Genomic DNA, 17,838 nt, shown 5'->3' with positions numbered 1-17,838 from the left:
CAGGAGGCTGAATAGGCGGCTTCAGCCTCCTACACACTCGCTCTTCTGGCCCTGACAATATGCATCAATGCACCGCCTGTTACTGTGGTCTTAAATATCAGTTATTAGCATGGAAGCAGCAACGCATGTAGTCTAATTCTGTCTTTGCATTGGAGAACAGTAGATCAAAAATCTTAACATTCACAACTAAATTGTATTGTTCTGGATTGGCTAGAAGACAACATAACATGTAGCATAAAGAAATGTCCAAAAAGCGTTCAATCAAGTCAACTTCTTCATGATTATTGAGAAAATGCATCTCAGTATACAAATACTAATAAAGCACATTTTCAGGTCATAAATGTTTTTGTAAATCCTTCCCTGATTTAACATCAAAAGAGTTAATATGAAATCACGTGTTTTAGAAAAATGTTTACTAGCTTGTGTCTCAACTGATATCATGCACCAAACTTATCAATGAGATCATGCACCAAAATGATAAGTGTCCACAGCAAGACTTGGGTCATTCATGTTATGTACTACACTCCATGGCTGTAGCCACCAGTGAGGTCACTGGGTTCATGCACTTGTTGTTTTTATTTGGGGGGGGGGGGGGGGGGGGGGTTGAGCAAACTGGGTGGTGTTTAAATTCTGCAGTTAAAAAAAAACAAACACTTGCTAGATACATAATAGACTGATCATTTTTAGACCAAAAAATGTTAAAAATAAAAAACAGATTCAGCTTTTTTTCAAAGCTTTTTGGTAGTTTAGATTAAATATTTCTCAGTATTTCCTCTCACTACTTTCAAATATAATTACACAAATTAAACTTATATGTCGAGTACTTCCCTTTAAACATTGACAGAACTTGATATGATTGAACATAAAGAAACAATCAATGAAACACTGAAACTATGGAAATTACAATTTGAATGAAGAGTGGAAAAAGCTTGCATCACACAACAGGATACTGTTGCTACACAGAAAGCCAATTCACAAAGTATCCTGTGGAAACTGGATTTCCGAGTTTAGGGAACTTGAGTAAGTGTATGCTGCAACAGCATGCCACCCCAGGCCCAGACTTCTCAGAGATATCAAACACAGAGTGGGGAGGAAGTTAAAGGAGGAGACAGATGGGAAAACTATAAAAAGTTGATGTCAGTGTGACTTCCTCTCCACCAAAGCATGACAGACCAGCATGATGGGGAATATAATGTTCTGTTTGGAGGAGGATACAAGAACTTCTTGGGTAAATCTCACAGAAAATAAGTGAAACTAGTCTTTATTCAAATGTGTCAATGAGGAAAGGGAGAGCCAGAAAGGATGATGGCTAGTAGCAAACGAGACCTCTTTGGATATCTTCTCTGCTCTCATATCATTCCTGCCCTGTTCCCTCCACCCAGACCTCCGCCTCTTTTTCTCTCACTCTAAGAAAGGATGACAAAATGGGATGACTGTGAAGGGGTGCCTGGTTACCCTGGTAACAATAATGAGGGCATTGCGTGGTAAATCCAATTTGCCATGGCATTCTCTGACTCATTCGAGGTGCACGTGTGTGTGAGTTATTGTGTGTGTGTGTGTGTGTGTGTGTGTGTGTGTGTGTGTGTGCATTATGGCTTCATGTGTCTGATGGGGGATGACCATAATGTGCATGTAGATATGCAGGTTCACTTTCTTGCATTTTCTTAACAATGAAAAACTATTTCTAAGCTGAACAGAGTGGCTTTTTCGAAAAGCTGGCATAGTACAGGACAGTCAGTCATCATCACACCAAAGGTACAAGCTGTCTTGTTTATCCAAATCTCAGACCTAAGAATGGGTGTGATGACTGAAACTGAGAGCTACTGCATAAAAACAGAGTGAAATCAATGTGAACTGCTGATTCAAATACCTCATGAATATGAACCTCAAGTCAGGCGTATTTAACCAGAGAATTTGTGTGCATGTACAAACAAGACTGCATCAGAATGTATGAACTTGCAAATTAGTATTTCACTTCAAAGCTTCTAAGCAGCATCTACTCTCACACTATTCAGGAAAGCCATGTAAACCCAGATAAGCATACAGCCTGTGATTGTTTGTCTGGTTTAGTGTGCAAGAAGAAGCATGGTGAGATGAAAGAAAACAGCCAAAATGATGTTATTTAAGAGAACAAAGTAAAGCTGCAAGAGAACAGCTGGTAGAAATACCTACTGTAAGAGTATCGATATCTTTTCATCTTTAAATGGTTGTATGTCCTGACTCTGCGGTGCATTATGTTAAAGGATAATCCAAGCGGACACCTCCTTGTCACTGTGAAGCCTACAGTACAACTCCTTCTCTGCTGTCACCAATTTGTATTTTCTCTCCCTGTCTCTCCCTGTCTCTATTGTATTTTGTCTTTCTCTGTTCCACAATTGTATCCTTTTCTCTCGCTCATTCACTCTTTGCCTTTCTGTCCCTGTCCCAGAATGCACCAAGGGCATCAGACAATGGCAGCAATACAGCTGCAGCACGCCAGCTGTGCAGACTGGCACCAAAGAGACAGCAGTTCCCATGTTGTGCCCTGCTGCTGCTGGGTACACCTGAAGGGAAGAGATAAGAGGCAGCTGAAGCACTCAACCAAATGATTCAGCAGGCCGCGGCCTTATCAATCCGTCTGTGTAACCTTTAGTAGCAAATTTAAAGTGATGTACTCAAGGCAACAAAGAGGATGAGCCCAAGTGATACTGCAAAGTGCTTCTTAATTTTAATTTCAGATATTCACAGGATGGATTTCTTTCAGGTTTATTTGACCATTGCATAAACTCTCCCAGTCGTAGCTTAAAACCATTACTAGGCACAGCAGGCCGGTCAAGCTTGGCATTTCTTCACAAGGTGAAGGAGTGTGCATGGGGTTCTAATAAGAGTGAGCAAAAGTGAAAGAAATGGATTGGACAGTGTGTTTACTTGCTTCTAAACCTTAACTAATGCATCCACTGTGTAGTAGTTTAGTATTAGTATTTGTAGTAATTTCTCATTGTACGGAAACGCTCAGTCCTGCTCTTTATTGAAGTTAGTGGAGTTAACACTCCAGCAACACCAGCCAGCATTAAATATCTGTGGTATTGTTACACTTGTCAAACAAACAGGTCAGTCCCCATCCTACAGGAAAAGCCTTTTCTCCTCTGGTAATGCTAAAAATGAAACCACACTGTCTGATAATACAAAAAAGCATATAAACATAAAACATATGTGTGTATGGGTGTGGGTGTATGTGTATGGTGGGGCGCCGGAGTGAAGCTTCCTGTATGGTGAGGTGGGTTTATCTCACAAGTTCCTATGGATCATGGTCGTGGACAGCTTGGTTTTGGATCACGAGCTTCCATAGGTCATGGTTGTGGACATCTTGCGGATGTAGTCCTGCTTGACACCTACACCTGTTATTATTATTTTTAGTCTTTCTATTATTACCCTCTGTGTGTCTCTCTCTCCTCTCCCCCTTCCTCTTTCTCTCTCAACTCAACTGGTCAAAGCAGATGGCCGCTCACCTGGAGCCCAGTCCTGGTCCAGGTTTCTTCCTGTTAAAGGGGAGTTTTTCCTTGCCGTTGTCACCAATTACTTGCTCATAGGAATTGTTGGGTCATTGTGAAATAAAGAGTCTGTGTGAAAGGTGCCCTGGGATAACTGTTGTGATTTGGTGCTGTATGAATAAAATAAAATTGTAATTGAATTGAATTGGTTAGGGTGGGGTCATGGGCTGTAGATTAGATCTATTGATCAGAGGATAAAAGCAGCCCCTCAGCCTAGAGGTCCTGCATTTCACATTCCTGTCCCTCCTGCATAATTGTGAAAAACCTGTATTGGGGGTAGGTGGAGTCTTTGATGATGCTGCAGGCTCTTCTATGGACTCTCCAGTGGTAGATGCAGAGATAGTAGGGGCACCCTGAGGATTTTCTCAGCAGTCTTTACCACAGAGTGAAGCAGCTACTTATGATGCTCTCTATCATACAACAGTAGAAGCTGCTGAGAATCCTTGGTGACATGCTGAATTTCCTCTTGTGTCTGTCTCCTTAGAAAGTACAGCCGCTGTTGTGCTTTCTGGACCAACTGGGTGATGTTACACCTCAGCAGTTGATGCGGTCTCCTCTCCCTCCTCATGTTCACTCTCATCTCATTGGTCTTATCTATGTTGAGAGGTTGTTGTTGTTGTCACACCACGTCACCAGATATACCTCTCTCCTGTATGCTGTTTATCACCCTCAGTGATCATACCAATGACTTTGAGGCGACGCAGTCACAGGTGAATAGTATGGAGAGCATGGGCCTGAGGACAAATCCTTGTGGGGTGCCAGTGTTCATCGTCAGTGTTTGAAGTTTGATTTTCAACTCTGACAGATTGTGGTTTGCCAGTGAGGAAATCTAAGAGCCAGTCACTGATTGTGGGGTTCAGGCCAAGGTGGTACAGTTTGTTTGTGAGTTTGTGGGAGAAGACAGCATTAAAGTCTGAGCTGTGATTGATCGATGGTCTTGTTGACGGGCTGTGTGTAAAGCTGCAGAGGTACTGTCGTCAGTGGATCTCTTTGTGCAGTACGCATACTGCAGGGGGTCCAGTGATTCAGTTGGCCAAAACCACTTTCTCAAAGCACTTCATTATGATTGTTGTGAGTGCAAATGGCCTGTAATCATTTAAACAGGTGACTGGGCTCTTTTTTAGGACTGGGGTGATAGTGGTGGTTTAAAGGCAGGTTGGGAATGCTTCCTGTTCAAGAAACAAGTTAAAGATGGTAAAATCATCAGCCAGTTCTGTAGAACATGTCCTGAGGGCCCGCCCAGGGATGTTATCTTTTGTTATCTGGGTCTGCTGCCTTGCAGGGGTTAATTCTCTTCAGGACATTGCGTACATCAGCTGATGAAAAAGTCAGTGGGAGCTCTTGCATGTTCAGAGAGTGTGAGAGCCTCCCCTGTGTTTCACTGTTGGAAGTCTCGAAACAGAAACAGAATTTATTATGCTGCTCAGGTAGAGAGATGGTGGACATGGTTATTTCCATGGTGGTCCCTTATAGTTGATGATATGTTGTAGGCGTTTCCACATGCTCCTGGCATCAGCAGTAGAGAAGAAGCCTTTCAGCGTTTGTGTGTTTTTGTGTCTCTAATTGTTTCCGCAGTCTGTACTTTTTGTCTCCATCTCATTGCTTGATCTAAATGCAAGAGAGTGAGCATGCATGTGCTGTACATTACTTTTCACCCAGGGCTTGTGGTTTGGATTTTGACTTGTTTACTCACAATTCTAGTCTACTAGAGTTTTAGTCTGTAGGCTGGAAACAGGAACAGAGAGGTGCTGTGGTCTGAGAGTCCAAAGTGGGGGTGGGGCTGCAGCTTTTTAGGCATCCTAGATCCAGCATCCAGTGTGTTGTGTACTTGATACTGGGTGTTCTGGTCTCTTGTGGGGATATTCACATGCTGGTAATATTTTGGTAGCACAGGCCATAGATGTACAAGTGATTAGGTAGTTTTAGTTTAGTTTTGATTTTGAGGAATTGACTAGTTTTAGTTTTAGTTTTCCAGGTATTAGAAGAAGACAAACTGAACAGGACACAGTAAAAAGGAAGAAAAAGAAATGACAACAAAAACAAAGCTGATTTTATAGGCAGTTCAGTTTAGTTTTAATTAATTTTGCATTGTTCATTTTAGTTGTTATTTAGTTTTCTTCCTTTTTTAAAAAAATGTTTTATTTTTATTTTTGTTTCAGTTAACTAAATTATTTTTTACTGCAAGTTTTAGTTAACTATAATAACCCTGGATAGCGTGTGGTGGGACGTAAACATAGCTGATCAAATGTTAGTCAAATCAAGTCAAGTTTATTTATATATCACCAAATCACAACAGAAATGTTCTCAGGGCACTTTTCAGACAGAGTAGGTCAAGACCGCAGTCTTTAATTTACAGAAACCAAAATAGTTTGATTTTTTTCATAATACTCAGACAAACTCGTTTTTCATTGCAATACAAAAACAATGCTGTTTTTTTTTTTTTATTTCTATGACTTCTAAAGAGATCATATAGTGGTTATGATGCTGACTTATTTTACTGCGAGGAAGCTGTAAGCTTTAGTCTCAGTCTTGTCATTGAGTGTATATTTAAAATACCAACCAACTCTTAAAACTACTGTCAGTTTAGTTATCTAGATAGCTACAATTGAAATCCACCAGCAACAGTTGTAATTTCAACTGATAGAAATTAGTCTGCTTTTGTCTACCAGTCTGAGGACCAGTTGTTTGAAAAAAGACTAAACATTTTGAATAAACTGCTCCATGAGAACTAAAAGCTTGACAGACATATAGTAACACTAACTAGGGTAAATGGGGCAGGGCAGAGTTTCTAAAAGTACCCACATTTGCATGCTACAGCCATCAATTTACCTTCTGAGCAAATATCTGACAACTGATATCTCCCCAAAGCTGCAAGCAGTTCATTAAATACTTGAAATCTGATGCTATTTTTGACAAGACCTTTTCCTATTGGGGAGCTCCAGAGGCCAGATTAAGACTGTTGCAGCAGGGTGGGGCAATAGGGTGGCGAGAGCTCTGAAAACCACAGCTTCCTCTCCCACACCGCCCAGCAGATCACCCTATATCTCTACTATGCACTACAGCCAACACCTGGCAGCTACAGAATGAGGAAGCAAACTTTCAAAACCAGAAAAACACATATGCAACTGATGAAATGGACTCTAGATTGGGAGTATATTTCCCACGATTAACACCTGCATTGTTATTATTTGAGCCATAGCAATTTTTCCACTTTTCCCTCCAGCAAGAGATGAACACACTCACAATAAAACTCAAATATCTGGATTCAACAGATCATGGAGCTAAAAGATTTAAACAAATTCTACCAAGCTAACAGGAAGGGAGGATATTACAACCCAGCTTCTGAGAAGTTGGGTGGGGACATGGAAGGAAGGTTGGGCAACAGTGTGTAAAAAAACATCAAGCGAATATTGCAGCTGTATTTTTCTGAGACACAGTTCACATGTGCCACAATAGCCATAAAGTGTGTCACAGTGGGTAAGGGGGTGGAGGGTTTCATCTGAGGATGACAGAACTGGTCACTGTAAGTGTTACACATGTAGTCTTTCTGCCCTGATGGTCTGAGAAGCAGGGAGAGGGGAAATCGGGCTGGAAACTGTGGTGACAGCTCATCATCATGCATGAGGGCATCTAAAAAACTATCTCCCTCTTCTTCTTTCTCTGTATGTACGTTACACCAGAATAATGCCATCTGCCATGACAACACATCTGTCCTCCTCCCTGGAGTATGAGAATGCACTAGTTACACCAATCGTATATGACCTACATACATCCACATTTTTGTCAATTAGCTGTTTGTTCCTGCGGAGGAGAATTGTTGTATTTCCAAGCCTGTTGCAGCTTTTTTTGAATGTGATGGTTCTGCTGTGAATCCTCACACAAATTAATGTTGCATCTCACAAAAACAATTCAAACCCCAGAATATAGTGCTCTGATATGATGATGGCATTGTTTTTCTCTAGAGCTGGCTGTAATTTGATATGATACCTTAATTTTGGTGCCATTATCAAAATTATATTTTTCCGATACCTCACACTGAAGAATATAAACGTGCTTTTCTACAAAACCAAAACAAACATGTATTCCTATTTAACATAATTCTTTTCAACAAAGTAGTACATTAGAACTTCAAGTCTTTTAGTCTTTGGCATTATGTGTGTCTACTTGTGTATATATATACAATATGTTGTATGTAATGGTATATTTTATGAGTGTCATATACCATATTATTCTACTTTGTTAAAGTCTCCCTCCACTCAAAAAATGTGTTTTTCTTCTTGTTCTTGCAGTTGAATGTTTGAGCTTCACTGTTCAGAATGATGCATGTGCAGAGTTTACCACTATAAGGCTGTTTCACATTCAAGTTTCTCTGTTTTCACGGAAATCATGCATAATTTGTGACATCAGAACCAGTTTGAAAGCCAATCACGGTCCAGTATACTCAGAGAATAATGTGGAAATCAGAAGCCTCCAGTGAAGATACTAAATTAGTTTTCAGTTTTTAGTAGATTAGTAGTTTTTCATTTACATATTCATAGATTATGAATTTCAATGAGGGAATGAACTTTTTTGTAGAAAAAACATATCAGACAATCAAAGAGTTTTTTAATGTCCTATACAAACCTTAAGGGATTTTTAAGATAATGTCAGTCTAAGCATGGTTGTTCTGTGTTGTATCATCCTTGTTATTATGTCATTGTGCAGTTGTGTGTAAGTGGTGTTGATTTGTAATAAGGAGGAATAGCTGCTGTGATATAGCAGCAAAAGGAGATCAAATCAAACAGACCTATAGCATATAAATGACTCTTTAACTTGCCCAAAATATGATTTAAATAAGGACATATCTGATCAAAGAATAAGAAACAAGATTATTTGACCAAGCATGTAATGCCAGCTTTTGGTATGCTACAGTTGTTGATGCTCAATGATATGCGCATATTTCTGTCAGTACTCAGACAGTATTATGGTATGATGCCCAGCACAATTTGTCACAGCATATAGTTTGTTAAAAAATAGATTTTAGCTGAGAGAGAGCAAGGCGGAGACTCTCCCACAGAACTGGAGACTCAAATCAAGGCCTTCTTTCCGGTTCATCAGCATTTGAATGTTACTTCTCAACAGTGAAGCCAGCATGGGTTTAACTAAGCATCTCGCTCTCTGGCACGCAAGAACACACGCACGCACACACACACACACCCATGCACAATTATGTTAGTCTGGCATCCTTCAGGGGGGAATGGACACTCAATAAAGCCACATCCTGGCCACCATGAAAACCCAGGAGTTCCACTGAGAAGCACAAAGAAAAAACTGGCAACCCGGTCCAAACTCAGTGACATGGGAACCATGAGCTCATGAGCGAGTGTTGCCATATACTCAGTGGATGCCAAATCTTCCAGTCCTGCCCATGAGATGCTGAATCTGGCGTTAAGTTTGACAAGTCAGTCTTAGGCTATTCAGCACAAACTTCTCATTTATGAAAAAATTCAAATGATGAGATGCTAGGAGGTTCTTTTGTTGTCTATTTAATGTGGTTTCTGATGCCAACATCTCTAAAAAACCTGACAGATACTCATTGGTGATCTGGCAGCTACACTAGAAATCCTGAAACAAGAACCTGGACCCCTGTTGAGAAAAGGGAAAGTTTAACTCTGATTAGCAATTGTATATTGTTGTGCCACAATGAGATGAAAAAAACAAATGCATTCAGGGGGAAAAAACAATCCAATCTGTGTATGGGTTTCACCTGTTTAACTGTGCTCATAATAGTATACTTTTGAGCACTTTCCTGGTACTGACTGTTGTATTTTTCAATCATGAAGTCATTTTAAAGTTGTTCTTTCAGACATTGTATCTTATGAATCATCATGACGGGGCTTATAGCAACAGCCAGAGGATAAGGTCAACCTGAACTTTTTGTCAATTTCCTCTGGATTGTAACAACAACAACAACAACATGACACTTTACTGATTCTCCTCTCTATTTCAAGAGAGGTCTGGCTCAGCTATGGTACAATGCTGTCAATGTCTTGCATGGTACTTCAGCAGTGTAGCTGTTCTGAGCTCTCCTATCATATTTAGATTCAAATTGTTATGCTAATCTGACATCCAATTTGAAAGCATTGAGGAAGTTGATCTATAAAGCGCTGTAGTCAGTATTTTCATATTAACAAAGGATCATGCTGTCCACAGAAAATGATCACCCAACTCTCCATATCCCCACAGCTCTGTGGAATGTTTTGGTTTACTCTACCTGTTTCATCAGCAGCATTTTTAGCAGCAAGCTCCTGTTTTCAGTGGAAGAACCCATTAAAACACACTGTTCACTACTTGCCCATCACCTAATGATAAGTGAGCATCTAGCTGGGGAAGAAAGTGGAACATTTACCTGCTAAAAAGCCAGAATTTTTTCTTGAAAGTTGGTGAAAGTCAAAACAGAGATAAATGACTTACATTTATCAGGTGGACACAAACACGACTCCAAATAAATGCTAGTGTTGCTCTGTGTCTGCTGAATACAGAAACACTTTGTTAAGTTAACTTAAAGGGTGATATGTAAGTTTTGGGTTGATTTGAGCTGCCCAGAAAACCCCCAAAAAAGTCTGTTGTTGCAGGTTTAAAGGGTCAACTCACACATATTACAAAAAACAACAACATATTTTTTTTTACAAAAACTCGTGTTAGTGGTTTCTAGTTCTGGGTTTTATTTGACTGTCCGTGAGAGTTTAATGATTTCCTTGTGAGAACCACAAATGAGACAAGACATGACTGACTGCAGGGCCTAATGACAGGATACTGGGCTTTCATAGGCACATTTCACTTCACTTATTGATAACTGACATGATATGTTAGTATGTAAAAGTACGACACGACACTGATCACTTTTTTTTGACAGAAGAGTAGGCTACATAATTCAATTCTACAATACATGCCTGAGTTTACATGCATCATGACTGACAGCTTATTTTCAGACTATGAAATACTTTCTGTCAACCACAAAAATAAACCAAATACAAAGCTACATCAGAAATAAACACGTGCCTTTTTGGGGGAATAACAGGCAGTATTTTATTTGGTTCTATCTTCCCTCTGTCTCTCACTCTCTTCTTGTCCTTCTCTCCATTAGTCGTTCTCTCCCTGTTTATAAGCAGCCCACGCAGCAGCCCCGCTTGTTGACTTTATTGTGTGAAATTACAGAGAAAGGGCCAACATGATTCCACACTCACGTGCCCTGCGAGCTTGAAAGCCTGTGAATTGAATTATTTTCAGGCTGATGGACAAGGGATGGGGAATGGTGAGGATGAAGGAGAAGAAAGAAAGAGAGAGAGAGAAAAAAAAGCAAGATAAATAAAAGAAAGTCGAGGGGGAAAAGGAGAAGAAAGTAAGAGTGAGCAGTCAGAGAGACATTTCCAGCTGCAGCTGACAACTGGAAAATGAGGCGAGGCAGTATGTAATCTCCTCTGATGTAGTTTTACATCCCATCGCCGCCTCCTGCATCAGTGGCAGCAGAGGCTACAGTAGTGAAGAGGCGCGTTGCTATGGAGTGGGAAGATTTTCAGAGAATGAGCACCATTACAAATCTGGTAGGAGAGAGAGGAGAGATGAAGAGGCAGGAAAGGGGAGGGAGGGGATAATGAAGATCTGGTAGGGAAGGGGAGTGGGGGCAGGGAGGGAGGTCGCAGGGCATGAGGACGATAAGTGAAAAGAGAGGAGAGAGGCTGAAGAGAGAGATGAGAGAGAAAGGAAGCAATAAAGAAAATGCAAGGAGGGCAAAGGTGAGGGACAGAGAGGGGCAGGAAAGAAGACGGATGACAATAGAAAAATGAAATGTGCATGAGTCAAGTCACAGAAACAGAATAACACAATCTGGTAAAGTGTTTTATTTTAATTGCCTCCATTATGGCCTAACTGGATGCTCCATTTAAAGTGCAGCCTGACAGATAATTAGTGAGAGACAGCTTTTTACTATGCATGTGGTTTTCGGCATCTGCATCAAAAGACACAGAGGAATTCTCTTTTCCAGTCTCTGTATTATTCATAAAATCAATTGGGATGATCGTTTGAGTAGCCCTCAGCGTGGTGCCAGAAACAAGAACAATAAACTGCAGTCTTCAGAGGAGGAAAAGAGCTGTTTTCATCATTGTCCACACAGTACGACATTGTTGAGAGGAAACGTGCAATCTTGTTGTTGCGTTACTTCCCTCAGAGCTCAGCAGAGGAACACACTGTATATGATTGTGGTGAGTAGAAATAAGACAGTGAAGACATACGTTATATTATCAAACTGTGAGCGCCCCCTCCTGGTGACTACTGGGATTACAATGGTTTAGTCTGGACACAAAATAAGGATGTGTAGTTTTTGTTTTTTTTGTTTTTTTTAAATAAATATTTTAAAGGCCTCATGGGCACCATTTGGCATAGTCATGTGAGTGTAAGGCTTAACATTTGATTGGACATCTTGCAATATAGAAAATAATTAATATGTTGTCATTACTTTAAAACAAGCATAATGTGCTGTCTATTTCATGCTGTACAGTGTTTTCTTTCCAGTTCCACACTTGGTTTATAAGAGAGTGATAATGCAGCGATGCATTTCTTTGAAAAGGAGCTATCGTAATTTGGTCCCATTTAAGAAACTGTAACAAAATACACATTTAAACCTGCATTAACAGATCTTTTGGCCATTTGGGGGCAGTGGAAGAAAGTTAAGAAAATAAACTTTTAAGTTGATATGACAAACTCGTTAGCAAAAAGCTGCTTATTTAGACATCCAGCAGTTATGGAACAACATTACCATTTACTTGGAGCCATGTTTCTGCCCACCTGGTGAATGCAAGTCAAGTATTCATTCTCTTTTAGCTCTGTCTTTGGTCTCTACCAACTCCTGAGGGAAATGTCTGGCTCTTTAGCTGCCACTATGTTCACCTGCTATTATACAGCTAATTGTGTCTCTTTGCAGTGTTGAGCAGGTGGTATTGAGATGGTTTTTAAAGTTTTTTTCTCTGGAAACACCTGCCAACTGTAAAAACAACACTATGAGAGCCAGGAGAGTGAATCAAAACTGTAAAGTTGCAGCCAGACAGCTAAACAATAACACTTGTTATGAAGCTCTGTAAAGTTGATGCTGCAGAGTGTAGTTATAATTGTCTTTATCATTATAACATTACTCATAAACTGTTATTGTAAAAAAAAAAAAAAAAAAATCAGTTATGCTTCAGATCCAGCCTGAGTTAATTCAATGTCACCAGAGCTGTCTCTCACTGCTTCACTACTTCCAGTATAACGTCTCAGTTTTCTCTTATAAGCCAAGATTCGTAGAGCAGCTGCTGCATATCAGACTAACCTTTAAAAATACACTGTGAAGGACAAAAGCACAAATCAGCGGGCGTCACATTATTAAAACCACACAGAAGGTTGAAGATGTTCATTTTAAATCCTCAGTCTTATCTCTCTACTATTCCCCAAAGCAAAACTGAGATGTTCAGTGACTTTATAACAGGCCTGCATAAGGAGTGACAGTGTGTCTCAAACACAAGTGGATAGCAACCACCACACAAATCTGCAGCCCTGTAGGCAATCATAAAGGTGTGACAGTGAGTCACCTCTGAAAACTGATTTGTTGACATGAATAACTCGACACAGTGAATTTCTATCCCAAGGCTACTGCAATTTACAACACATGTGAGATGAATATAAGACATGAATTTTCACCCACAGAAACACAATAAATGCCCCGTTTGGAAAATAAACACAGACTCACTCAGGTATAATCAACTTCTGAGATATGTGTCCTGCACGAAAGAAACTGTGTCAGCCCACCACAAAACCAAAATATGGAACAACAGAAACAGTCCCGACTAGACTGTTGAAAAACTGCAGTTTATCAGCTCAAGAAAAACATCTTTATGAAGGGCAATAAACATAACCTACATGCTGTCCTCTGGGGCACAAAAGATGTTAAACCACCCAGAGGAACATTGTTGTTTCCCGCTGGTGAAAGTGCCATTTGGGTTATTAATGGAAGAATTAATAGGATGACTCTGTAACTGAAGTGCATTTTGCAACTTCCTATTGAATCTCTTTTTGGCTCAATTTACCAACTTAAAAAAAGCTAAACTAAAAAAGCTGATCAATGAGTGTTACTGTTTATTAGCTGAACACTACTTCAATACAGTCATCCTACAGCACTTTTCATATCATTTCTGAAGTGTTTTTTCCTTTGTTAATAAATTGTTAGACTATTATTAAACATTATTAATAAACTGAAGGCTTCAGCTCTGCAGTGACCTCTGGTAAAAACTCTCAAACCCTTTGCTTCCTTGTATTAAAGAATGCTGGGCAAATCAGCAGTGGATGAACTCGAGCCACTTGAACTCAAAGGCTTCTCCTGAGGAAATAATCAATAACCTGCTACCTCAGGGCTTCCTCTTTGAAGCGCGTTGTTAAAGCACAGCTGCAGCTGACAGTCAGATTAAAAAGCGCTGGATGAAAACATGTTTTCTCTCTGAAAAGGGAAACAACTGCTGGGGAATCAATGAGATTATCGCAGGGTTGTGCAGATCGAAACTGAATCTCTAAGTCTTCCTGATTTGTAACAGTTTTTCAGGACTTTGTTTTAGGCTTAAGAAGTCAGCTGGGAACCTTTTTGAGTGACTGTCTATGTAATAGCTAGTTGGCTGCAAAAAAGTAAGAAATGAATCGTAATGATGCAATGCAAACTGCATCACGGTGGGTGCACATGTTCATTTTTTCCCTGTTCTTTTCAGCCACTGTTTCAAAATCATTTGGTTCTTTTCCTTATTTATTATCACTATCTTTATTTCCCTGGACTCAACTACTCACACATATTCACAGCTAGAAACATGGTTCCAATATATGGGAGTATATGAAATAATAATGATAATTAAAGCTACAAGCAGCAATGAACGGGCCCTCGCCACCCCATGCATGTCGGTTTACAGATACAATAGGGCTTCGCTCTGGTCAGCGCTCGGGCTCTAATAATAATGATAATGATATTTTTAACTGTGAGAGTCTTAAATACTCTATATTTTCATTTTCATGTATCTTTTACATTTTGACTGATAGCTCATGAACCATGAGGGGCAGAATAACAGAAGACAGACCTTGATATAGGCCATAGGTCACACATTTTTCTGCCATTTTGAGTTCATGGTAAACACATTTTTCACATTCTATTGTTAACCATTTTCATCCAATCCTTCCCAAACTTGGCACATAATGTTTTTAGATGACCTGTGACAACCAATGCACTTATTGTGGGATTACTCATATTGCTTGACTGTAACTGGTTACCAAAGTTTTGCAGGTGCAGCTTGAATGCATCAAGTGTAAGACTATTGCAGTCAGTCTTCATGTATGTCCTTGACGATGGACATATTCTGTATTGTCATGCTACTCCATCAATGCTTCAGCAGTTACAGGCTGTGTATCGCAGTACATTACGCTCTATCACAAATGACACATTTCACACTCATCATTGTTCTCTGTATCACACAGTTGGCTGGGCTTCCTTTCAGTCATCTCACGTTATTCATCTATAAAGTTTTACTGCTAAAGCTTCCAAACTACCTCACAGCTCCTCTCTCTCTTAACCTCAGATATCCCTCATGTTCGCAGTAATAATGGCAGACCTGGTTTCAGGTATCATGCAGCTTTTAAATGTAATGAACTGCAAATCCTCAAACATGAGCCTTACATTCCTCTTGGAGATTGTAAAGCTTTATTATCTAACGTTTCTTATGATTCTTGTAACTGTTTTATGAATTACTTGTTTATTGTGTTGTTTCTGTCTGCTGATTGTGTTCTTGTCTTATGAATGTTTCTTGTTGTCGGGTCACTCACTTGGAAAAGAGATTTTAATCTATGTGAGACTGTCTGATTAAATAAAGATTAAATAAATAAAAAATGTTGGAATACTGTACAGACTATTTCACCCACAGGCGGCGCTACACCAAAAATAACATTTCTGCAGCTGCTGGCAGCAATGACGTTTTCTCCTAGAAGTGCACATTCATTGTTTTTATCAATCACTTTCACTCGTTGGTGTTTGAATTGAGTTCAAAAACAACCTCTGTATAAATGAAATAGATGAAATGAATAGCTACAGATAAATGTAACTTACACATGAATACATGAGGAGTAGAGTTCATTTTGAGATATTTATACACAAAGGAAAGACAATGTTAAATAATGCATGATATAGAGCAGCAGAACCACTCAACACTGTTTGCTACTTTTCAATTTTGTCTAATTTTCACATAATTTGTAGACAAATTACAACATTAAGTTATTGTTTTCTTTCTTCCTTCAATTAATGTGTGGCTCGGCTTCAACAGAGCCCACCTATAAAACTGTAATGGGCTTCTGTGCCCTTCATTAAACAACACTGATCAAACACCATCCAGACTAATTGAATTCTCATACAGGACGTGCTCTGTTAAAAGCATCAGCATTTCAAGCTGTCTCCCTGTCATAACCACTCAGTCGATCAGATGCCCCCCTCCACACCTGAGACTAGCTAATAGTAAGCACACAATTAGGTAGTCCACTGTCAACCACATTCGAAAGGGAGTGGGAAGAAGATCAACACAGGTTGTGTGTATAAGATATTATATTCATCACCTTGTGTCACTCTCCTTATTTCTGCTTTAGAAATAATCTCATCATGTGGTGATGCTCAATAAATATTTTTAAACATGATGTGAGATGAGGACCCAACTGCACTTCTGCTCAAGACATAAGTTGTTGCTGCTAAACCCTTTCAGCTCAGGCACTCAGCTGACAGCACACAATTTCAATCGACCCATTCTCCTAATGTACCACAGTAGTAACTGTAACACTTAAGACCACACACATGCTCACTGAGGTCACGTACACAGTTTTTATTTGTCCGTCAGCACAAATCGTTAAGAGGCACAGAGAAACGTGCACTTTTCTATCCAGCATGTTACCAGTGCTGTGAGTAACACCTGGCCTACTTGGCAGGGCCACATGAGTGCTGTAATCCACTCTCCTTACAATCTCATCCTTCAAAATCAACATAGACGCTGTTTCAGTTAAACATTCACTGATCAAGTCTCAATTCACCGTGTGTGTGTGAGCCAAAACTTGTTGCAGACAATATTACATAAGAATATTTGTAAGTTAACATGTGAGATTTTTTACCAAGTGTCCTCCAAAGAGCAACATTAAGACTGGCCCTGTTTGATGACATGTCACTAACCAGATGTGATCTTAATTATTAGTTAAAGGAGGAGACCAGATTTCATAATACATGCAGACATTAGAGAGAGTACATATTTCCCACACAATGTCAACATCAAGTGCTGTAAATGCTGACTGGAAACACAAACAGAGTTGCATTACTAATTTAGGATGCAGAACCTGCAAGATTGTGCAACATGTTTTCATGTTTAAGCACCATCATTAAGCACCGTTAGAAACAATACTAACAACCCACAGCATGAAGCATGAGGATTTTCTCGTGGTGGCAGCAGAAGTAACACCCTGTTGGAGTCACTAACAACACCTCACTTGATGAGAAAGCCATGACTTCACTGGGAGCTTCTCAGGTTCACAGCAGTACTCACGCAATTAAAAGAACAGTTGGTGGCTAGCACGTACAATCCAAACACAACACATAAAGGTCAAATAAATGACAAACAGATCATGGATGAAGAGAAGTTTCAGAGTATCTCATGATCAAATTAGGATGACAAATGAACTGACATTTGGCATACAAACATGAATCCCCTCACCCACTGCACACACACTTACGATTGAACTCCCTGCGGCGGACATGAGGCCTCCAGGGTCGATTTCGGATCCAGTTCAGGCGTCGAGGCAGCTCCATAATGCCAAGCAGGTGCCAGTGTGTAATGGCCAGTCACCCATCAAAGAGCAGCACCTCAGCTCTCTTGCCCATCCCCAAGACAGACGCTCTCTCCAGGGCATCAGTGATGCCACATATACCCCCCTCAGCAGCCTGCACCTGTTAAAACTAAAGATTCACGTTGGCTGCAACCTGTCCTCTACTCTCTAGGAGAGAGCTGTTGTGGTGCATGACTCAATTCCCCCTCCACAGCTTTATCTTTTATGCATGAGTCAGTGGAACACAACTCCCTCGGTTCTGGGGAGGGACAGAGACCGGCCTCTCCCCAGAAGGAACACCTATTGACAGGCAGCATCTGAGGCGAAGACTGCACACCCTGGTGAAATGTGATGCCTCTGCATCAGGGCACCCAGGGAGGAAAGTTAGGTCGATGGATAGACAGGAGGTGTGGCT

General features: G+C 40.2%; 1 protein-coding gene across 1 annotated transcript in view; it reads right to left on the bottom strand.

Moving 5' to 3' along the window:
- The window catches only part of ripor2 (RHO family interacting cell polarization regulator 2), a 79,634-nt gene extending 62,171 nt beyond the window's left edge, over nt 1–17,463 (bottom strand). Inside the window, exon 1 of the mRNA XM_053334627.1 lies at nt 17,331–17,463. Coding sequence (XP_053190602.1) covers nt 17,331–17,406 — 76 coding nt within the window. The 5' untranslated portion in view covers nt 17,407–17,463. The remainder of the gene's footprint in view (nt 1–17,330) is intronic.
- Nucleotides 17,464–17,838: the final 375 nt, after the last annotated feature.

This window comes from Scomber japonicus, chromosome 15 (genome assembly GCF_027409825.1).
Source record: "Scomber japonicus isolate fScoJap1 chromosome 15, fScoJap1.pri, whole genome shotgun sequence".
Lineage (NCBI taxonomy): Eukaryota > Metazoa > Chordata > Actinopteri > Scombriformes > Scombridae > Scomber > Scomber japonicus.
This window is presented reverse-complemented; position numbering and strand designations above follow the sequence as displayed.